Below are 22511 nucleotides of genomic sequence, written 5' to 3'. Positions count from 1 at the left end.
ATCACAAAAGTCTAATTGCATAAAGAAACTACCAAAAATCTTGGAAAGATGAAGAGAAATGAGTCTTGAGCTTCAAAAATCGCCTCCTACAGGTCTCCAATGGTGTCAAATCCAAGTTATGGCTGCTAGGTCAGATCCCCCAAGGTAATGGCAAGCCAAATGACCAAAATGCCCAAACTGGGCAGTTGCGCGGGTACCCGCGCGACGAAAATTCCACCCGCGCAAATGTTGCTGTAATGCTATTAGTCCTTCATTCCACCACTCCACCCTTCAACTACCAAAGATTCCTTTGGTCCCCTCCATATCCATGTGATTCAAATCAGCCAATCATCTTTTATCTTTAAATGTGGATGCTCCAAACCCAAAATTAATTATCCATGATCCATTTTCACAAGTCCACTTCATCCAAGCCTTTATCTTTTTAAGCCCAAATCTCCTTTGGTGGATCCGCCAAGCCCAATAGCGCCTCGAGAGCCCACAAGTCCGTCTTCACTCTAATCCACAATCGCGATAAGCTCCAAAACCCTGCAAAATTCCTCATGCAACATAAAAAGCACCCGGTACGATCTATACTAAAGAAAAATAAATAAAATGCAATGCAATAATGATAAAAAGATCTAAAAATCTAAAATAAACTAATAAAATAAGGAAATAAAATAAGCTATCAATTGCACTGGCAGAACTCCGACCCGAGAGTTTCTATTAGCCGAGCATAGATGCCCAGAGCTTCGTTAAACTAAGATACTCTGAATTCCAAAGAAAGACCTCGAAATCCGCCCTTAGAAGTTGAGAGAAAGCTTAGAAATGGTGTGGAGAAAGAATGAGTAGATGAAAGCAATTTGTAGTCAAATTCGGGATGCACACCATGCACATGGTCTGGTACGCCCCGTTCACTTAGTTGGGGGTGCTAACGTGGCGTCTTCTAGGTGGTGACATGTGTCGGCAAGCTGGTGGTGTGTCAATGTGCGCCGCGCACCTTTTCGGTGCGTGTGTCTACGCGTGCAATTTAGCAGATTTTCAAAAATTCATATCTTCTTCATACGAGCTCCATTTTTTACGTTCTCTATATCCACGTGTAGCTACCGACGAGATATACAACTTTCATTTAGACTCCGTTAGCTAATTCTCACCTTATTTTTAAAGATATATTTTTAACAGGCTTAGACTGTTAAAATCCATACAAAAATCAAAACTCTCTCATACGATATTCGTTCTCGGCTGCCTTTATATCGACAGATAGGTATTGACGAGATATTCTACTCTTATTTAGATTGGTTTTCCTGACAACCAACCGATCTTAATTTCAGTTTCTGTGTCACACACTGCTATGCTGAAACTTCTAAAAATCATAACTTCCTCATGCGAAGTCAGATTTGAATGTTCTCTATATTATAAAAGTGTTTAATCGAGTATTAGAATCAAAATCAGAGTAAAAGATGAACAAGAGGTAAATAAGGTCTGGTTCAGCTCATATTACTTCCAATGAACACGAGTACAAAATGATAGTAAAAGTGGGAAAACTCTACTATCAACTCTATGTTCAGCTCCTATTTATAGGAGGCTGAAAGTACAAAAAATACTAAGGCTATACTTTAAGCTTCGTTAAAAAGATGCCTTAGCAAATACATAAGGAAACATACGAAACAGACAAATACACAGACTTCGACATATTACAAGATATTTCGACTCTACAATCTCCCCCTTTGTAATCATGTCGAACTTCTCAATTCGTGAGAATCTGTGCAGCAAAGTGCATCATCCTTCGTATCTCCGAGTACCATGTCATTATCTTCCTTAACTCCACTTTATCTCCACCATTGTTCTTCTTGCAATTATTCATACGAACAATGAAGTTCATATATTGCGAAGTCGTATATCTTTCTATCTCTGAAGACTGGAATAAAAACCTCTTAGCTTTTCCATTCTTATCTTTTCCAGCAAAGACCATTCCAAAAGGCTTTAAGCATATCTCCCCATCAGCATATTTCTTCAGTTCAGCTTGAGTCTTCGACAATTCCATAGCAACTTTCACTTCCTTTCCCATTGTTGATGCTAACTCCACATCAGTCAATGCTAGACAATCATAGTAATTGTCTATGAAGATTTTGATATGGGCAAGACCAAGCCTCAAAACATCTTTTCAGTCCCTTGAAGTTGCGAAGCCTCCATGTCTTTCAAAATTAATGCAACTTGAATCAGGTCATTCAAGTTCATTAGAGGAAAATCAGCAACCGAGAAGTCACATACTTGATTGTTCGTTCTTACAACATGATACCGAAAATTATGTATCATATTCTCGAACATCACATCCTTTGTTATACTGACAACCTTCTTGATCTTCACTAAAGACCATATTTCTTCTGGTTCTTTTCCAACAACTGCATGAAACCTAAGTTTCATATGGATATAATCATCCTCATTGTCGAACTTCTCAACTATCTTGTACTGAGCCATGATAAACATCATTTCATTCACTGGAAAGTCAAGCTGACTCATATCAGTGTTAGTGATAGAATAGCTTTTCTTAAGCTTTTTCTCAAACGCATACATGTGATTGTAAGCAACTCTTGCTTCAATATTCTCATAACTGTACAACTTCTTTGGATCTCCCTTTTCGATACTAGGTGGATCACTTTCACGATGTCTTAGTATGCTCTGTATTTGCCTTTGCTTCTCCATTTCAGCTTCAATTTCGGCCGTCTTCTTTTCTTTCAATTTTTCAATCACAATCCCCTTACCTTTTCCATCATCTTCAGAAGGTTTTGGTTTAGAACAACTTGAACTTCCTCCTCCAGTTGTTGGACCAATTACGATTCCTTTCACTATTGGTTTTGTTGTTGTCTTGATAGATTCTGTTGTATTCACCTTTGGAACTATAGGTGTTGTGACTTGAGTAGATACAACTTTCGTTAATTCACCAGTAGTAGTAACAATCTTCTCAATCTTTTTCGACTTATCAACCCCTTTTGTAATTTTCGAAGATTTGCCTTCTTGAATTTTCTTTTCTCCCCCTTGCACCCCTATGACAACAGGTGGGGCACCAGTGGGTAACATGTTTGCAAACTTCGAAATTGGAGCAACAGCCTTATGAATGGCTTGATCCAAACTGTGTAACTTCTGAGTTAAAAACTCAGGAGTTAAAAATGAATTCGGAGCTGGCTTCGATACTAACTCTTTCAGTTCACCAAGCAAAACACCCATCTTTTCGAAATTATGAGCATCTGTTGTATCCTTTGCGTCAAACTTGGGAGTTAATGCTTGATACCATTCAACAACCGTTCTGACTGCAGCCGCTATAGTGTCAACATTCGACTTGATTGTCGAATAATTGGAATTCAGCTCACTCAGTTCTTTGGAAACTTCAACCTTCAACTCCTCAATTTTTCGATTGACATCTTCCCGTACTGTCTTGACATCTTTAACAAAAAGAACATGTTGTTCTTTTGTTGTCAAACGAAGATTTTTGAGTGCAGAATTGAACGAATCAGTCTGAGCTTTGACCCTCAATTCGTTACTTTTATCCATAAAATCCAATTGCTTCTGCAGTCGAAGCTCTACAGCTTTGAGCATCACATCAACTTCTATCCCCGACACTGAATTCTTTGCTCCGAAATCAGTTTGTGATTGAAGAATAGAATTGATTTTGCGATTGAGAATCTTGAACTGCTTCCCCAACATCAGCATATGATTAGGTATGTTCTCCTCTTCGGAATCAAATTCCAAATCAGCAAATGTTCCTCCGAAACCTCATCCATATGTTTCATCATCGGAATTTGGTTTTGGTGGATCGGTGGATTGTGATGGGAAAAGTGTAGTGAAGGGTTGGTTTAAGACTTGATCGAAAGTTGGTGAAGGAGTGGTAGTGGAAACGGGTTTAATAAAAGGTGGAAGTGAAACAAAAGTACTTGAAATAGGTTCAGGAATACCTTGAGATGATCGATTAACACTCACCACAATGTGTGCATCAGTATTAGATACGTTTGCAACAATTGGAGAAATTGGAACCGTTTCAGGAATTGATTTGGCGAAAATAATCTCGATTGAAATTGTTGTTGTTGGCAACGAAACATTTTCAAGGATTAGTGGTTGTGAGATTTTTGGGGAATTCGAACCCAAAGGTGATTCTGGAATCATCTCACTATCTGATGACTCTTCATGAACCACCATCTTTCGTTTCTTTCTCTTCTTGTTGATATGCTTCGCCACATCCTCAGTTCTTCACTTCTTGGAGGATGGTGAAACTGGTGCAGGAATCTCACAAACTTTCACTCCTTTTCGGTTAAGCTGAGGTTTGCGAATAGTTGGAGATTGATCTTCTGATGAAGTTTGTTTCTTAAAAGAGAAATTCCTTAATCTTTTGAACACGCCAGATTTCGAAGGGATCAATTCCCTCGAAGAGTCACGAACAACCTTCTCCTTAGGCTTCTCAGTTTCAATTGCAATCTTCTTAGGAGACTTGGTCTTAGGTTGTTTCTTAGGATTTTCTTGAACAACAACCTCTTCAGGAACCTTCTTTGACTTCTTCGACTTCTTAGATGACCCTTCACCACTTATTTTCAGCAAAATCCCTGTTTCGACTGAAGGATTAACATGTTGCAAGTATGCCACCAATACAGAATTTGTTGGATCAACTTTCTTCAACATCCCATCAGCAATTCGAGCAATATTTGGGAATACTTCTGAATCATCTGCAACAGTCTTTGGAAAATGATACTTCGCGAATTCTGCCTTAGCCTCATCAGCAGGAACTGGAATACCTTCTTTCTCATATACATACTTAAGAACCAAACTCCAGTAACGTGCACACGAAATTCCTTTTACCACATTCGTGTTTTCCAGGCTCTTGATAAACTCTTTCTAAATCTGAGTAGCATAATCAATATTGAGATCATAGTACAACCCTGCTACTATATCATAGACTTCCATCCTCCCCTTGTCAAGCCCTACACTTCGCCCAGTTAAACAACGAAGGTATATCCCAAACAAAAAATTCCATATGCAAGGAAGACCAGATTTCTTGAAATCACTGATCTTAAAGAGTGGTGGCTGATGACCCATCTCGTTAAACATGAACATAACTTGATCAGCAGTAGGTTTAAAGAATGGAGGTGAGTTTGGAATTACCAAGATTTGAGTAAACAACTTCTTCGTGAGTCGAATTCTCTTGTCATTCACCATATTGAATGTGATTACATCAGTGGCTTTGCTATAAGAAGCAGTGGAACCAACCATTGATAACAATGACAACGGGACTTCAAAAGCTTTAAACATCGCAGTTGCGAGACCTGAATGTTGAAGAGCAACAATCAACATCTTGAGTTCTTCAGGATACATTGTCACATCTACTTCAACTTGATAGTTGGTGCTTTGAATCTTCATAAGTGGTTGAGATGCAATTTCGTCAGTAGTGGTGGTTGGATCAGCCGCCATTGATTAGGGTTTTGAGAAATTATTGAAGAACAAAGAAATTTAGGGTTTTTGATCGTCTGTGAATTTGAACACACAATTATAAAAGGAGATAATACCTTCCTTTTATATGTAACCCCTATTTAATTCCAAACGTTTTCTTGAAAGAGTAAGCCACGTCTGTCCTTGAAAGTCGCACCACTAGCCGTTAAACGCGCCATGTCAGATAAAGTTCCTTGAAAGTCGGGCCACGTTGCCAAACCGTCACTTCAAACTGTTCGTGAGTACTAAGTGGATAAGATCAAAAACCTTCGGCATGGAGGTTAGGCTCTTTCGTCTTTGGGATTAGAGACGAAGTCATATGCCAGACTGTCGAAATCATCAGCCTAAGTTGGTAATACTCAGAACCTCAAGGATTTCGTGAGTGCAGTGTGCCAATAGAATAAAATAAGAAGCAAACTAACGAAAATTTGGGATCTGTGATGTCGAAAAATAAAAATTCGACACAAAGGCAATTAAACCCCGGGCAAAAGTTGCTTCGTTAATTATCAAGAGATATAATCAACAGCTTCTGTATGTTCCCGTGAATTTCAATCGAATACTTGTAGAGAAGTATCGAAGGGCTTCTTTTTCAAGGCTTCGTGGGTGGCTTAAAAATTTCGTTACATATCAACCTAAACATAAGGTGAGTAATTGTAACCGAAATAACTTGTTTGACCAGTGTAGTCAGTGACAAGTATGCTTTGATTTAATTTGAAAGTGACAATTGAAAGAATTGATACTCCCACGAAAATCATATTCAAAGAAAAATTGTTTTCAGCTGGATCCTCTTGGGTAACAAATGTCGTGGGTTTCGAACATTTGATCAAGACCACTCATAACGAAAGAATATGATTTGGAGCATCGAAAATTTGGTACTGAAACAAATGTTTCGTGAAAATCTGGAACATAGTTCCCCGTCAATTCCTTAAATGATTTTGATAATGTTGGTTTCACTTTCATCACGGTCTCATGATGTTAGATCATTAACACAGAAGTTTGATATGTCTAAGTCATGATTGGTTTGATCAATGACCTCTTGGACATACGTCATTGTGTGTGAAATGTGTTAGAAGTTTGAGATGAAAAAGGTTGTTTCACGAATTCAATTGTACCTCTGTTATGCTTGGATTAAACAGAAAACTCTTAACTCATTTGAGAAGAGTTAGGTAGCTCAGTAGACTAATGTGAATGCAAGCCTGATTGGGAAGAAATTTTTGTAATGAAAAATTTCATTAAGGCTTTCGAAATCACACATTGAGTCAATGGAGGCTTGAGTTGACATGCTGCAGCATGCTTCTAGGGACATTCTAACTAGTACAAAGTTTCGAAAATTTACCTTACCCTAGAAACGCAAGCATGACCGTTGTAAATTTTTCGTGAATTCTGCATTAAGAAAGAAAAGACAAAGTACAAAGTAACAAAAATCTTTTTGGTCTTTTATGTTTTTGAAAAGAAAGAAAATATTTTTGTGTTTTTAAGTTTTTCGAAAATTAAAACAAATAACAAAAATAAAATCTTTTTGGAATTTTTTATTTTTCGAAAAGAATACAAATTAACGAAAATATTTTTGGTTTTTCCAATTTTTCGAAATTAAAAAATAAATGAAAACTTAAGAATGTACCAAACTGACGAAACTTTTCTTTCCCAAAAGTCGAAAACGAAGCGTATCGAAGCGCTGAATATGAACAGTAACCTCTGGATGGTTAATACTATACACCTCTGAACCATTCAATAATGCCTCTGAATCGACACTTTTTCATTTGCTTTGTTTGTTATTCTTTCGAAAATAGTCCTGGAACCGAACTTGCTTCAATCATTCCCAATCCTATCAAAATCCGAATAAATGATTTTTCGTCCAATGCTATTGTAAAAATATCAGCAAGCTGATTAGTTGTTTTTACAAAATGAACTTCAATATTGCCATCTTCCACATGATCTTTAATGAAATGATAACGAAGTGCAATATGTTTGGTTTTCGAATGTTGTACTGGATTATGACAAATGTGTATATCACTTTGTAAATCATAATACAATGGAATCTTTTTCATATTAATTCCATAGTCATGCAATTGACTCTGGATCCAAATGATTTGCGAAGTGCAAGCAGCAACTGTAACATACTCAGCTTCAGTAGTAGAAATTGCAACACAAGTTTGCTTTTTCGATTGCCAAATTACAAGCTTCCCATCTAATAATTGACATCCTCCACTTGTACTTTTTCGATCAAGTGTACATCCTCCCAGATCTGCATCTGAAAACGCTTGAATGAAAAATCCTGATTTCGAAGGATACCACAATCCTAACGAAATTGTCCCCTTGAGATAACGAAAAATATTTTTCACTGCAGTCAAGTGTGGTTCTCTTGGATTTGCTTGATACCTAGCATAATTACATACAGAAAACATGATATCAGGTCGACTTGCTGTAAGATAAAGCAATGAACCTATCATACTCATGTATAAAGTAAGATCAACAGCAGGTGTGTCTAACGAAGGATTTAGCCTTGTTCCGACTGTCATTGGTACTCTTAACTTCGTGCTATTTGTCATTCCAAATTTTTCGAGCAAATTCCTGGTATATTTTTCTTTATTGATGAAAATTCCTTCTCTGCTTTGATGAATGTTTAAACCAAGAAAATTATTGATTTTACCCATCATGCTCATTTCGAATTGGCTTTTCATCAAACATTCAAATTCACTAGACAAAGCAAGGTCAATAAAGCCAAAAATAATATCATCGACATAAATTTGAACAAGCATTAGATGATTCCCAACTTTCTTTCGAAATAATGTGGGGTCAACTGATCCTTGTTTAAATTTCGATTGTTTTAAGAAACTGGTAAGAGTTGCATACCAGGCTCTTGGTGCTTGTTTTAACCCATATACTGCTTTATCTAAAATATAAACTGATCAGGATATCTTCATTTATGAAACATGGAGGTTGTTCAACATAAACTGTTTCTTCGAGTTCACCATTGAGAAAAGCACATTTCACATCCATTTGATAAACATCAAAATCTTTGTGAGCTGCATAAGCCAAAAATATTCGAATAGCCTCGAGTCTTGCGTCAGGGGCAAAGGTTTCTTCATAATCGATACCTTCTTGTTGCGAATATCCTTTAACGACTAATCGTGCTTTATTTCGAACAATATTTCCATCCTTGTCGGTTTTGTTTTTGAAAATCCATTTTAATCCGACAATTGAAACATTTTCAGGCTTAGGAACTAACCTCCAAACCTTGTTTCTATCGAACTCAGCAAGTTTAGATTGCATTGCAACAACCCAATCTGAGTGTTCCATTGCAATCTTAACTGTATTTGGTTCTATTTTCGAGATGAAAACATTAAACATACAAAATTCTTGACGAGCATTCAGTACCTCATTCTTTGCACGAATTTGAGCTCTAGTCAAAACTCCATCTTGTGGATTCCCAATGACTTGTTCTTTTGGATGATTTCTTGTCCATTTTTCCAATGGTGGATATGTTGGATCAAAGTCCAAAGGTGCATCTTCGTACATTTCTTCATTTTCGGATCCTGCAACAGAATTATTATCATTTAGTTCATGAAATTCATCATTTTCATCAAGATTTATGGTTTCAGTATCATTATGCTCCCCCTCGACATAATTGTCATTCTGATGCTCCCCCTCGAAAACATCATTCATACTGCTCTTCTCCCCCTCGAAAGGATGCTCCCCCTAAACAGTTGAAGGTATATTTAAGTGCTCCCCCTCCACTTGAGCATCTAGCATACTTTCACCATTAGTAGTCGTATCTGATGTGATTGTCGAATCATCAATATGTTTCGAAGATTCAGGAGTTTGATTGTCTTCAGCATGGACTTCAGCATCTGCAGCCCTATCTGGAACACCAAAAATTAAATCATAATCAAAATCAGATGAATTATAACTTTCAGACTCATCATTTGATTAATTAAGAATTGGTTTTTGTTCGAAATTTTTTTCAACTTGTTTCACATAGTAATCATCAAAAGTAAGATTAAACGTTTCTTCAACTTTTCTTGTTCGCTTATTCAACACTCTGTATGCAACCGAATTATTTGAATATCCCAAAAATATTCCTTCATTAGCCTTAGCTTGAATTTCGAAAGATTATCTTTGAGATTCATGATAAAACCCCTGCAACCAAATACATGAAAGAATTTGACATTAGGTTTTCGGTTATTTATGATTTCATACGGAGTTATATTGAAACGGCGATGAATAAAGGATCGATTCTGAGTAAAACATGCTGTCGAAACTGCTTTTGCCCATAGATGTTGAGGAAGATTCGCATATGTCAACATTGTTCTTGCTGCTTCGCAAAGAGACCTATTCCTCCTTTCAACCACACCATTTTGTTGTGGTGTATATGGCGATGAGAAATTATGCTAAATTCCTTTCTCATTTAAGAACGAATCGAGCATGTTGTTTTTAAACTCGGAACCATTATCACTTTTGATTTTACGAACATTTCTTTTCAGACTTGTCTCAATTTTCTTGATAAATTCAATCATTGTTTCAGCGACTTCAGATTTTAACCTGAGAAAATACACCGAAGAAAATCGTAAAAAATCATCAACAATAACCAAAATGTATCGTTTCTTGTTGAGAGTTTCAACAGTTGATGGTCCACAAAGGTCAATATGCAGAAGTTCCAACGGTTCAACAATTTTCGAATCTATGACAATTGGATGTCTTTTTCGATGTTGTTTTCCTTGTTCGCAAGTTACACATAAAGTATCATTGTCAAACTTTAGAACAGGTAAACCTCGAACAAGATCATCTACTACCAACTTATTTAGATTTCGAAAGTTTAAATGTGATAAACGTCGATGCCACAACCAGCTAACATCAGATGAAACTTTCGAAAGTAAACAAATTGAGGGTTTCCCAACAATAGGGTTGAGGTCAAGAGTGAACATATCGCCATATCTTTTTGATTTCAGCAATACTTCGTGTGTCTCAACATTCGAGATGATACTTCCTTCTTCGTTAAACACAACTTGATTGCCAGTGCCCACAACTAGTTGTGAAACACTTATCAAATTATGTTTAAGACCTTCAACATAAGCAACACGATTCACTGTAAATTTGTTACTTTGCCATAACCTTTAAATTGACACTTATAATTATTTCCAAACTTCACTACTCCTGCATTTTCCAAACTCCTAAAATCACGTAAATTCTCCTTTCTTCCAGTCATGTGACGTGAGCAACCACTATCAATGTACCATTTCTCATCATATTGCTCGTCACTCAGTACCTGTATTCATTAAAAGAATTTAGGTATCAAAGGCTGTTTGGGTCCTTGGTCATTAGCTTGAAAAAGCGAATGAAATTTAGAACCTAAAGCCCAATTTCGAACTTTGGTTTTGAAAGAATCAATTAAGTCGACATCATCAGTTAAAGATATCGAAACATAATTTTTCGATAGTTTTGGACTTTCACTGACTTTCTTCTCGTGCTTTTCAATGTGTTTTTCCTTTGAGATTGGTTGCCATTTTTGAACTGGAGTATTTGATTCTTTCAAAGATGAACTTCCAGATGAAGTATCATTCAAATACTGTTCATAGGCCTTCTTGATTTGATGTTGAGAAAACTTTCCCGATTGATACTTTTTCCCTTTTTCTTCAAGCCAATGATTGATTGTTTCCACCCCAGACGAACCTTTTGTGTACGAAACTTTAGTGGCTTTGTGTGCGGATGGATTCGGAAAATTTGGTTTTTGTGGAGTAAACTTTGCAGATGTTGTAGATTTATCACTCACAAATGTTTGATTGTCTGCAAACTTTCGAACGTTTTCAAATTTTCGAACATTCTCAAATTTTTGAACATTGTCAAATTTTCGAACATTGTCAAATTTGCGAACATTGTCAAATTTTCGAACATTGTCAAATTTGCGAACATTGTCAAATTTTCGAACATTGTCAAATATTTCTAACATTTTCAAATTGACGAACATTAGCAAAATTTCGATTTGTTCTATTTGAAGAAAATCGGTTTTGATCGTTTGTTGGTTTTGGAAAAGATGAATTTGAAGTTGAAAACTTTTGTTGGATTTTTGAATGAAAATTTTGTTGTTGCACATTTGTTTGAAAAGTCTTTGAAGATGTTGATTTTGAAAACTTCGTTGAAGAGTTTTGAGTATCAGACGAAATTGGTTGAGCGGGATTTTCCTTTTTATCCGAAGGAGTTGAAAACTTTGTTTGTACTAATTTAGACACCCCATTTTCATATATTTTCTTGTTTGGTATTTTTGATTGCTTTTCATTTGACACTGTTTGCCAAAAAAATTTCTTGCGTGCCTGTCTTTTCGAAATTCCTTTTTCATTCGAAAATTTTTCAACAAGATCCTTAAATTCTTGTGAATTAAGTTTGAAATTCTCATTTGTTTCATTAGATTCCTGTTTCAAAATCTCTTTTGTATTTTCTTGTTTATCAACCCATTTTCTTTGTGGTTTTTGTCTTTGAAAAACATACGAATTCTTTGTTAGATTGTTTTCGACAGTGCTTTGGTTTGAAAAGAATCCTTCGTCTGATGTTTTCTTGTTATCATCTTCGACCATTTTGTTGAATTCCGATTTGATGTTTTCAACATTTCCAGTAGTGACAAACACTTGATTCGGAAATACAACATCATCTGAACACTTAAAATTTGGATACACAACTGTATTTGTTTCCAAGTAATGAGCACCTTTGTCAGATAAGATTTTGTCGAAATTTCCAGTGTCTCCAAACACTTGATCAACAACAACTCGTGGAATGGATGTTTCATTCGAAACATTCTTTTCTGGCTCAGAATTGTTCGAAACTTTTTCTTCATTCTCATCATCACTACTATCTGTTTGATTGTCTCTTACACTCACATGATCAAAGTCACAAACTTTCGAAGTAGAGGGTCCCTCAACCATCGAATCATTACAAATTTCTTTACCTTTTGACTTAGATGTGACATTAACGACAGATAACTGAGAAGAATCAATACTTTCCTCCTCCTCAATTTCACTGATTTCGCTAAAACTATCAGAATTATCATCAATATCAGTAAAATTAGATTGAGAGTCAAGTTTCGAATTCTCAGTTCTTTTCAAAATTTTGATTTGTTCACTTTTGGTCAAAGTATCATTCACTATCTCAACAAGTTCATCAACATTCAAATATTCGTCTATCTTAACAATGCCATAAGCAAATCGATTATCAGGCACTTTATCGAATTCTGCTATGGTTTTCTCACAATCATAGGACAAACTATCAATTTTCTCTCTTTCGAAAACAAGAAAAGGCAACAATTTCCTATGTTGTTCTTTGCTAATGTCAGATGAATGATGCAATGAAGTCAATTTAGCATATAATATTTTTTTCTGAATTACAGTAAATGTTTCGCTGAGCAAGTAACATTCGAACTTCATTATCTAGACATTCCCTATCATTATTCACATTATTCAATTGCAATTCCAGATACTCTACTCTACTTCTTTTCGAGTCTAGCAATTTTTGGGTCTCTAGCAACTGGATGTTCAATTTCTTAGCTTCATTACTAGCAGACACCACAATTGTATCAAAGTAAGCAACAGTATCATCAAAAGAAATTATTTCAGAATCATAAGCTTATAAAGGAATGTTAAAAGACTGAAGAATAGCACGTACCTTGGTTATCATCGGTGATTTGTCTCCTGATTTGGTCATGAAACAACGACCAGTCACCATTTCGTCCTCATCCTCTTCAAATTGTGCGAACATAGCCCCATGCGTCGGATTACGTATCTCTTCATCATCAGACCCTGAAGATCAGATCTGATATGTACCATCCTCCTCGCCTTCGCCTTGTGCAACTAAAGACAACCCCTTCGTCTTTGCACGAACTTCTTCCAATCTTTCAACATAATAGGATTTGTCCTTGACCCTATTCTTTTTCTCTTCTTTCTTACGAAGCATACAATCAATAGCCAAATAATTTGCTCCGTTGTAGTAATGACAGTCAATGACCGAGTCTCCCTTAAGTTTCTTCTCAATTTTGGCTTCAGTTGCCTTCACATCATTCTTCTCGAATTTCTTCTTCTCCTCACCCACAGACTTATTAACAAAACTTCCTTTCACATCACTCTGCTTCACCTTAGGATTGAAAGGTTTCTTGAAAAACTTTTTAACTCGGTTGTTCGAGTAAAAAGCAATCACTTCATCATCAGAATTCATTAGAAAGCCTTCTTCATCAGAATCATCTTTCTCAACAGCTTCTTTCTCAGACACTTTCGAAACAAGAGCTAAAGGACCTCCCAAAATCAGTTTCGATTCTTCAGCCATCTCATTCACTTCACTTTTGTGAGTTTTCAACTAATTATACAAATCATTCAGAGATGAAGTATCGAAGCTTTGTTGATTCTTCACCATCATGCTGACACTTCTCCAGTCCTTACGAAGTCCCGTCACAAAAGTGAGATTAAACTCCATTGATGACCTTGTGATTCCATAACGATTGCATCTATAGATCAGTTCATTAAGACGATCATAGTAAACTTCAATTGTTTCACTCTCTTTTTGTCTGAACTCTTTCAGCTCCACAAGACTCTGCTTAAAAGAATTTATCTTCGTTTTCTCGCTTCCCTGATACTTTTCCTTAAGAGTATTCCAAATATCCTTTGCAGTGTTACAACCACGGATGTAATTGTAAACAACAGGTGGCAAGGCACCTCGTAATTCTCTCAAACAACGCTTTTCGTTGTTCTTCAGCCTAGTGGATTGATCAGTAACTGCAGGTGCTGATCGAGATGATCCAATATGTTGAACATTTGATGGAGGTTGAGCGATCCCTGTAATGCAGCTCCAGAGTTCCTCGTCCAATCCGTTCAAGTAATCCTCCATTCGATCAGCCCACTGATCATAGTACTCTGGAATCAACATAGGAATCTTCGTAGAAGATCCTAACAGATGAGAAAATGAAGTCATCATGTTCATGTTGAAATTCGCCATTAATGTACGGATGAGAATTTTCAGAAAAACTTGAAGAAACTTGAAATTGAATGAATGAATTGATCAGAAACTCAAAAACGATTACTCGATTACACAATTCAAGCGCAGAATCAAATCAAAACTGTAGATCAGAGATGATTTTCAGAATCAAACAGTGCGGAAACTTTTGAGACAAACTTGCGACTCAAAAACTAGAGATTCAATTGAAAATCAGATCTTAGCAGTAATGATTCCTGCTCTGATACCAATTATAGAAGTGTTTAATCGAGTATTAGAATCAAAATCAGAGTAAAAGATGAACACAAGAGGTAAATAAGGTCTGGTTCAGCTCATATTACTTCCAATGAACACGAGTACGAAATGATAGTAAAAATGGGAAAACTCTACTATCAACTCTATGTTCAGCTCCTATTTATAGGAGGCTGAAAGTACAAAAAATACTAAGGCTAGACTTTAAGCTTCGTTAAAAAAATGCCTTAGCAAATACATAAGGAAACATACGAAACAGACAAATACACAGACTGCGACATATTACAAGATATTTCGACTCTACATATATGCACGTGTTTTCTTTTTCGATTACTACGACTTTCATCAAGACTATTTATCCTAAATAGTCATCTATCAAAACGTTTATTTACGTAACTGGTTGTTTATACTATAAGACGAAAATGGGATGTTACAACTATCCCGCACTTACAAAGTATTCATCCCCGAAATCCTACTCCTAATGCACCTTAAGAAAACTCCTATACTATCCTACTGGGGTTTCACGAGATCAAGTTAGGATCTAGCCGATGTTGCTGCATCGAATTCATCCCTCCGTAATTATTTGGCCATAGAACTTCGTTTTCTACCTTAGACGTTCTCCCAGAATCCTCGCAAAGTCTTCCAAAACCAGGAATTCGTTTGTCTGGACTTCAAAAATTTACATGTTACGTTTGACGATCGGCTAGACTTGAAATGTCGACTTGTTATGAGGTGATTAACTATGGAATTTTATCTATGACATACTAACGGAATCCATTTTTAGTAACATGCCTCTAAAAGACTTATGTTATATCGTTAAAATGCACATGAACGTAGATTATAAACCGTTTAATTTACCTAGTTCAGGTGTTCCAACATCTTGAATTTTAACCAAAACTACTATAACGAGTTTACTTGCTTGAAAACACTAGAACCAATACTCTAATTTTGGCAACAGACTCAAAATAAGGCTTGTTTATCTTCCACCCTACTAGATTATTTGAACACTAGGTCTCCTAATATCCCCCTCGCAAGGCTCTAACTACATTACCTATATCGAGGTATAACTATGGTTCGAGTAATTCGTTCACGGTACATCGTGGCACTTATCTAACTACTGGGATTTTGATGCCAGATCGCTCTTGTCATTACCCCCCCCCCCCCCCGAGTGTTGAAGACTCATGATCAACCCTTCGGTGGTCTTAGAGACTCACAACCATTGGCTGACAGTCCTAAAGGAACCTAATCATCCTCCTTCCTTGATATCTACTTAACACAACATATCTTTGCTTTTTTAACTTTTGAGACTATAATTGATTTAGAGGTCCTTAATCTACATTTTATGGGTGTTAAAGTCTAACTTTCGCCCTATGTCAACCTATAAACGTTGAAATTCGATCCTAGTTTTCTATTAATTCTTACGCTTATCGACTAAAGGAATAACTACACTAAACATGTAGTCTACCATGAAGCCAAAAATAACACTGAAATATTACCATATGCTTAATGGGCATATTCCTTTTCGAATGGTTTCCTCCTATGGTTCTATAATCTTACTTACGAAAACACTCTATCCTTTTGATGTCGATCCTACTGTTAAAATCCTTTGTCATGGGTTAACTAAATTCTTACTATGGTTGAAATCAAATCTCTAGGTATGGTGTACCCCTTGAGTACTTGACACTCTCTATGGAAAACTTTACTTACCTATTGGATTCTTGATCCTCTACTGCGAGGATAAATCCTACATCCTCGAAGGCACGTACCTATATGGTTTTCTTGGCTATCTAAGTCGCACCTGAGAATTTTGCAAAATATTCTAAATCCTATCAGTTATTTGGAATGAAATACTAACCTTTCCTCGAGAAGCAAGAAACTCATAGCCTATGCGTAATTTAACAGAAGACTTCCTTCTTTTGTTACCCGCTTAACGAAAAAGAAACTAACAACTTCCGCCTACTCGTGTTGCTACTCTCATGCACCTTAACATCAAAATCGAAAGTCGAACTACTTTTCACACTCTCTCCTTAAGAGTTGGTTCTCCCCCACTTGGGTTCGTCCCATCATCTGTTGCTGCTCGTAACTAGCTGAAGTATAAGTTGGCCTTGCATACGCAAAATGTAGCTCCTTTTGACTTTGAAGAAATCCTGGTTGTCATATCTAATGACCTTCGACATTCTCTTCAAAGTGATACTACTTGTGCCTACCAAAAGGGGTATTCTTGCAAGGCACGACCAAAACATGATAAGGTCATGACAAGCACAATTTTGTCTTGAAACGTACTAACTCACACATATAACTAATTAGTATAAGGGGGTATCCTAACGTAATCGAACTACTAACAACTGGTGAATCTATATGCCCAAGAATCATTATTGAGTGATATTGCTAATAACATATGATCCTATAGGGTCACACATTTATCAGTTAGCACATTTTGTATATTTATTATTAATATGATTATAAGAAATAATATAAATTTTTGTACTTAATTAGGGAATAATTTTTGTTTTATGAAAATAATAATTAACAGAGAGTATAACTAGTTATTATATCATATGGTATAATAAAATTAGTCATGTACAAAGTTTTGGATACTTTGGTTAAACATGATTAACGTAATGAGTTAACATACCATGGTTAATAAACTAGAGGACAATTTTTGTCTTCTTTCTTAAGCATGGTCGAAAAAATATATAAGCATGTCCCACCTTTGTTCTCCATGCTTCTAAAAGCTAGTGAATACTTTATATTATAATATGGTATAACTTTACTTTTGCATGAAGTATATAAAGGAGTGTTTGCTTGCATTTTTGGTGACCTTATTTCCCTAAGAAATGGCTTGAAAGTCGTAGGTATCCTCTCCTCTCTTCTTATTGTCTTTTGAAGATTGTTGCAAGAGTTAGATGCTTAAAAAGGCTTCTCCTTTAGTGCTTATTTGATTTAAGCACTTAAAGGCTTAAGAACTACTTTGTACAAAAGGAACTAGAATTCCAAATGCCTTAATCTTGATGGTGGATAGTTGTAGAGAAGATCATATTCTTTGATCTTTCCATCTTCATCAACACTCCAAAACCAAGTGGGTTAAAATGCTCCAAAGGTTGTCATTCTAAAACACTATGTGAGTTTTTTAATATCATTCCAACCTCTACAAACAGATCCTAAATGTTTTGGTTTTGTTATAAACTTAAAAACAAACTAGTTATTTTTATAAGACTTCCGTTGCAGTTTTTATGAAAAATACACTTATATTTTGTACCAAAACCCATGAGTGGTATCCAAGGTTCTAAGTAACGTAAGGCATGAATCGGCGGTAATGTCAAGCCTCAAGTTTTTACGAGCCTTGGCGAGCCACGTCGTTTGTAAGGCGTGACTTACGGAAACAATTTTGTATATAATTAATAATTTTATATGTATTTTCTACTATTAGTCATTTTTATATACATATATGACTTAAGGCGGAGAGTACAAGCCTTTGAGTCATGACGAGCTTTTTAGAACCTTGGTGGTATCAGAGCCATCTTTTATATGTTAGAATGATTTTTTTTGTTTGATAATCTTTGGTTTTTGGAAAATAAGCATGAATTTTTTTTGGTTAAAAAAAAGTTCATATTTGTCTTCTTTGGCAACTTGTTTAAAATTGTTTATTTTTATATATAACCATTTTTTCATGCATTTTGGTTATATAAAAATTGCCTTAGAAAAAACAAAGAGTTGTTTGTTGTTATATTTAATATATTGTTGTGTATAAACAAGCCATATGGAATTTGTGTTGTGTTTGGTTGATATTTATTTATTCATAAGATGTAATAGAGAAATAGGTATTTTTATTTATTTATTTATTTTATGTAAAAAAATTAGTTAGACTAGTTGTATTTATTTTTAAATGTTACAAGATGAAGAAATGACATCTTTGAAGATGACTTAACCATTTAAGACTATAATCCCAACCATCAACTTGTACTCTTGATTTTGGGATTAATTATAGTCTTAATGGTTTAAGTGTTACAACCTTCACAACATGAAGAGTTAAAGTTATTTTGCAAGAAAGAGTTGACTTGGCAAGTGGGAGCTTGAAGACCTTTTGAAGTGTCCCTTAATTCCTTTAGGAAAGATTTAATAATTCTTGTGATAACTCACAAAAATTATTACTAGACATGGCTTGGTTTATACACATTTTAAAGCATGCATGTGATGTTTATTTTATGTTATTGTATGTTATGTTTTATATATGAAAATGAGTTTTACATGTCAAATAATATTTTAACATAAGATAATATCAATTGGAGTTTGAGTAAAAGATATTTAAAATATAACATAAGATGTTTATAAATGGGTATTTATAAAAATGTTTTTACCGGTTACCGGCTAAAAATCGATTTTTTGTTAAAAATAGTTTTATTGTAAAACTTATAAATACCCAACTTTAAAATATTTGAAATGGTTTAAAATATGTTTAAACATTATATAAACTCTATGTATTTATAATAAATAAGGAGTTTTTATTAAAAAGACTAAAATCAGTTTATAGAGTTATAACGACAAATAATAAAACTAGTGATTACTTTTTACGTCGAAACTTAATATATGATATTAGTTTTTTGAACATAACGCAACATGTTGATATTATGTTTTATGCATGCCAAATGAGATTTAAAACGTAAATATCATCACCCAAGTTTTCGTTTATGAAAATATGACTTTTATCATAAGATGTATAAAGTTGAGTTTATAAAATATAAATTGAGTTTATTCTACAAATTCATAAAGTAATAAGCTTTTGCTTATAAAAGAGAGATTTAAAATTGAGATTTTAGAACTCATCCAAAACTCCATGTCTTAAGAATAAGTTGAAATTTTTATTATGACTATTACCAGTTCTTAAAACCGCTCTACGATTAAACCTTAAAATATCGGACTGTAGTTTATAATTGATTGCGGCAAATGGTAAATAAAATGAAGTTTTATTTGGTACCTTAAGAACCTTATTACAAGTGATATGATTTTTAAAAATATACATGAATTGTTTGATGCATGCAATATTCATGAGACCATGTTTTTATAACTATAATTATAAAACATATATAAAACCTTTTTTGAAAAATGCAAGTCATTGTCGTCCTTTTGAAGAACACTCGGTGTCATTTATATGGTCTTTGTGGGCGATGGGTCACATAACCACTAGGATTGTTTTATGATGTTCGGGGTAGTTTTGTAGTTTTTGGTGACTAAAGTGTCACTTTGTCACTGGTTAGTTGCAATACTACAAGTTGTTTCAAGTAGGAAGACTTGATCGGAATCTTGTGTGATAAATGTCACCTAAGCATGAAAGATCGGATGCATAGATGGGATCAAACATGCCAAGATAAGCAATAGTTGTTTGGGATCCCATGATCTAGGAGTTACATATCTTATGCAATTGGTAATCGCTACCTACCGAGTTTGATTAAGTGGATGGGATAAAAGGATCACCTACCATTCATTTGTTTCGTTACTTGGATACTAGACTTTAGAAAATTAACGTTTTAGAAACTATAAAAGGTATTAATTTTTAAAGAATTAATATTGAAAATATTAAATGAAATTCTGTCAAATTTTGTAAATAACTGTTAATACTTTTATGCCCTAAAAAACCTCTCTCTTGTTGAGTTTCAAGAGATAGTAACATTTTATGGTTATAATTTATATAATTGGTATAATACGTTGAGGTTCTTCCTTAAGGATAAATAGAAATTATATATACTGAAAGATCTCATTCCTGAACAACCTATGCCAACCACATTACTAGATAACAGCCCTTTAATGACGCGCAAACAACGACACGCGCTGATAGAGGAGACGCATTTGTGCGTGCCCTAAAATATAATGTCAGTTTTGCAAAATTTGAAGGAGCGTCGTTGGTTCACGGAGCCCCGGGGATTCCTCGTCTTCAGCACCTACACCGCTATATCTCTTCTGCAACGTTAAATTACACGTATTCCCAACCGCGCTCACGACGTCGTTGGTTCACGGAGCGCCGGGGATTCCTCGCCTTGGGATCTCCGCTTACTAGCGAAGGTGGTTTAGGGGAAGGAAAATGGCAGTGATGGGTGGGTTCAATCCTTTAGATTCGCTTCTAATCCCACCTCTATCTCATCTAACATTTTTCGATCTTACAAAGAAGAAGACGACTCAACCGGCTGAAACATAGGTCGGAGTCGGTAGAAGAATCCCTAAATGATGTTCAAAAGGTAATTGGTTTTTGGGTTTGCTTTCTCTCATCTCCGGTGTGAAGGTTTAACTTTTTTTCATCACTATTTCCCATTTTTGATGTTTAACTAATCGTTTTTATAATTTCTACAAAATAATTTCTTACTAGTTTTCCATTTATCCCAACTTCATCTTTATCTTCTCTAATATTAGGTCTTTTTATTTGAAAATGTGATTTCAAGAATGACGACCTTATATTCTTTTTCCATAACTGGAAGTCTAGAAGGATTGTAAGCTTATCTGAATTGATATCTTTTCTGTTTTGTTTTTGGATATGTCGTAGAAAGAAACTTCACAATTGACTTGTTTCATGATTACAGTATTTGTTTGTTTTTTCTATTTGGTTCTCTCCTTCATGGCTTCCAGACTGTTCATCTGCTCACTGATGACTGGTCGCTACTAATTTTTGTTCTTAAAATCACTAGCAGGTTTTAATATTTGGTATCTTGATTATTAATCAAACTAGATCTTTTTTGCATCAAACTCAACGTGTCCGAACATACACAAAGGTAAATAGTAAATAGTAATACTACATATTTTTTGCATCAAAACATATTTTGTTGAAGTTGATTTATGTAAATTTTGTGACTGGGGACTTATATCAGACACTTGGTGTGCGTAGGTTCAGAAACGTGGGTCTGTAGAAAGAACTATTGACGTGACACGTTATAAAGGGTATGAAGAGCTTAGACATGATCCGGCGCGTATGTTTGGTATTGAAGGTCAATTAGAAGATACACAAAGGACTGATTGGAAACTTGTTTATGTTGATCATGAGAATGATATATTGCTTGTTGGTGATGACCCATGGGAGTAAGTCTCTAAACTTCATCTTCTCCTTCTGTAATTCTTTATATGGTCATGACTTTTACCTTTTTGTTAACAGAGAATTTGTGAGCTGTGTTCAAAGCATAAAGATATTGTCGTATTCTGAAGTACAACAGATGAGTTTAGATGGGGATTTGGGTAACATGCCAGTCCCTAATCAAGCTTCTAGTGGAACTGATAGTGGGAATCCATGGAAAGGGCAATATGAAGACAACTCAGCTGCATCTTTCAACATGTGAATGCTTTATGAGGTGTGAGGGCGTATCCGTCTTTTTAGATTCCGAGGGATCAATGAAGAAGAAGTATGTATTCTTGTAGGATTTCTGATATAGAGTTTACTGTTAGTGGTTAGTGGTGAGTGTGCTTCCCAATGCTAAATATGAGGTGAATGTGGCTTGCTTTCACCCTTCAATGGCTATCATAGTTTTTTCTATATAAAGATGAACAAATCATCATTTAAATTTATGATTTCAACTGCTAATTTATGTAGTCAGATCACATGCCTATATTGCTGATGTTAATTGTTCTTTCCTACAGACCACTTAGAAAAATTGGAGCGACTTTTGAATGGGATCTTTGTACTAAAATAGTTCACACCACGTGCAAGGGACTACCTACTCTTATGCGGGGAGTGCATCTCCACCTAGTTATAGCAGTTGAAGACCAAGTTATAGCTATTGAAACTGTGAGGCAAGATGATACTATATATAAGTCTTATAAAAAAGGATGCAAGTAGGATCAAAACCAGTTCCTAATACAACATAGCA

At 35.3% G+C, this 22511-nt stretch overlaps 1 protein-coding gene across 1 annotated transcript; it reads left to right on the top strand.

Moving 5' to 3' along the window:
• The first annotated feature begins 20883 nt into the window (after positions 1–20883).
• On the top strand, positions 20884–21999 carry LOC145158230 (auxin response factor 7-like). The gene is made up of 4 exons (XM_079077153.1): positions 20884–20897; positions 21383–21425; positions 21539–21729; positions 21803–21999. Exons 1-4 carry the CDS (start codon positions 20884–20886, stop codon positions 21981–21983), a joined length of 429 nt encoding a protein of 142 aa, XP_078933279.1. The 3' UTR covers positions 21984–21999.
• The last annotated feature ends 512 nt before the right edge of the window (positions 22000–22511 follow it).

The sequence above is a fragment of the Lactuca virosa genome, chromosome 2, assembly GCF_052849685.1.
Source record: "Lactuca virosa cultivar CGN04683 chromosome 2, Lactuca_virosa_CGN04683_v6, whole genome shotgun sequence".
NCBI classification, from domain to species: domain Eukaryota; kingdom Viridiplantae; phylum Streptophyta; class Magnoliopsida; order Asterales; family Asteraceae; genus Lactuca; species Lactuca virosa.
Note: the sequence above shows the minus strand (reverse complement) of the source record. Positions and strands in the feature narration are given on the sequence as shown.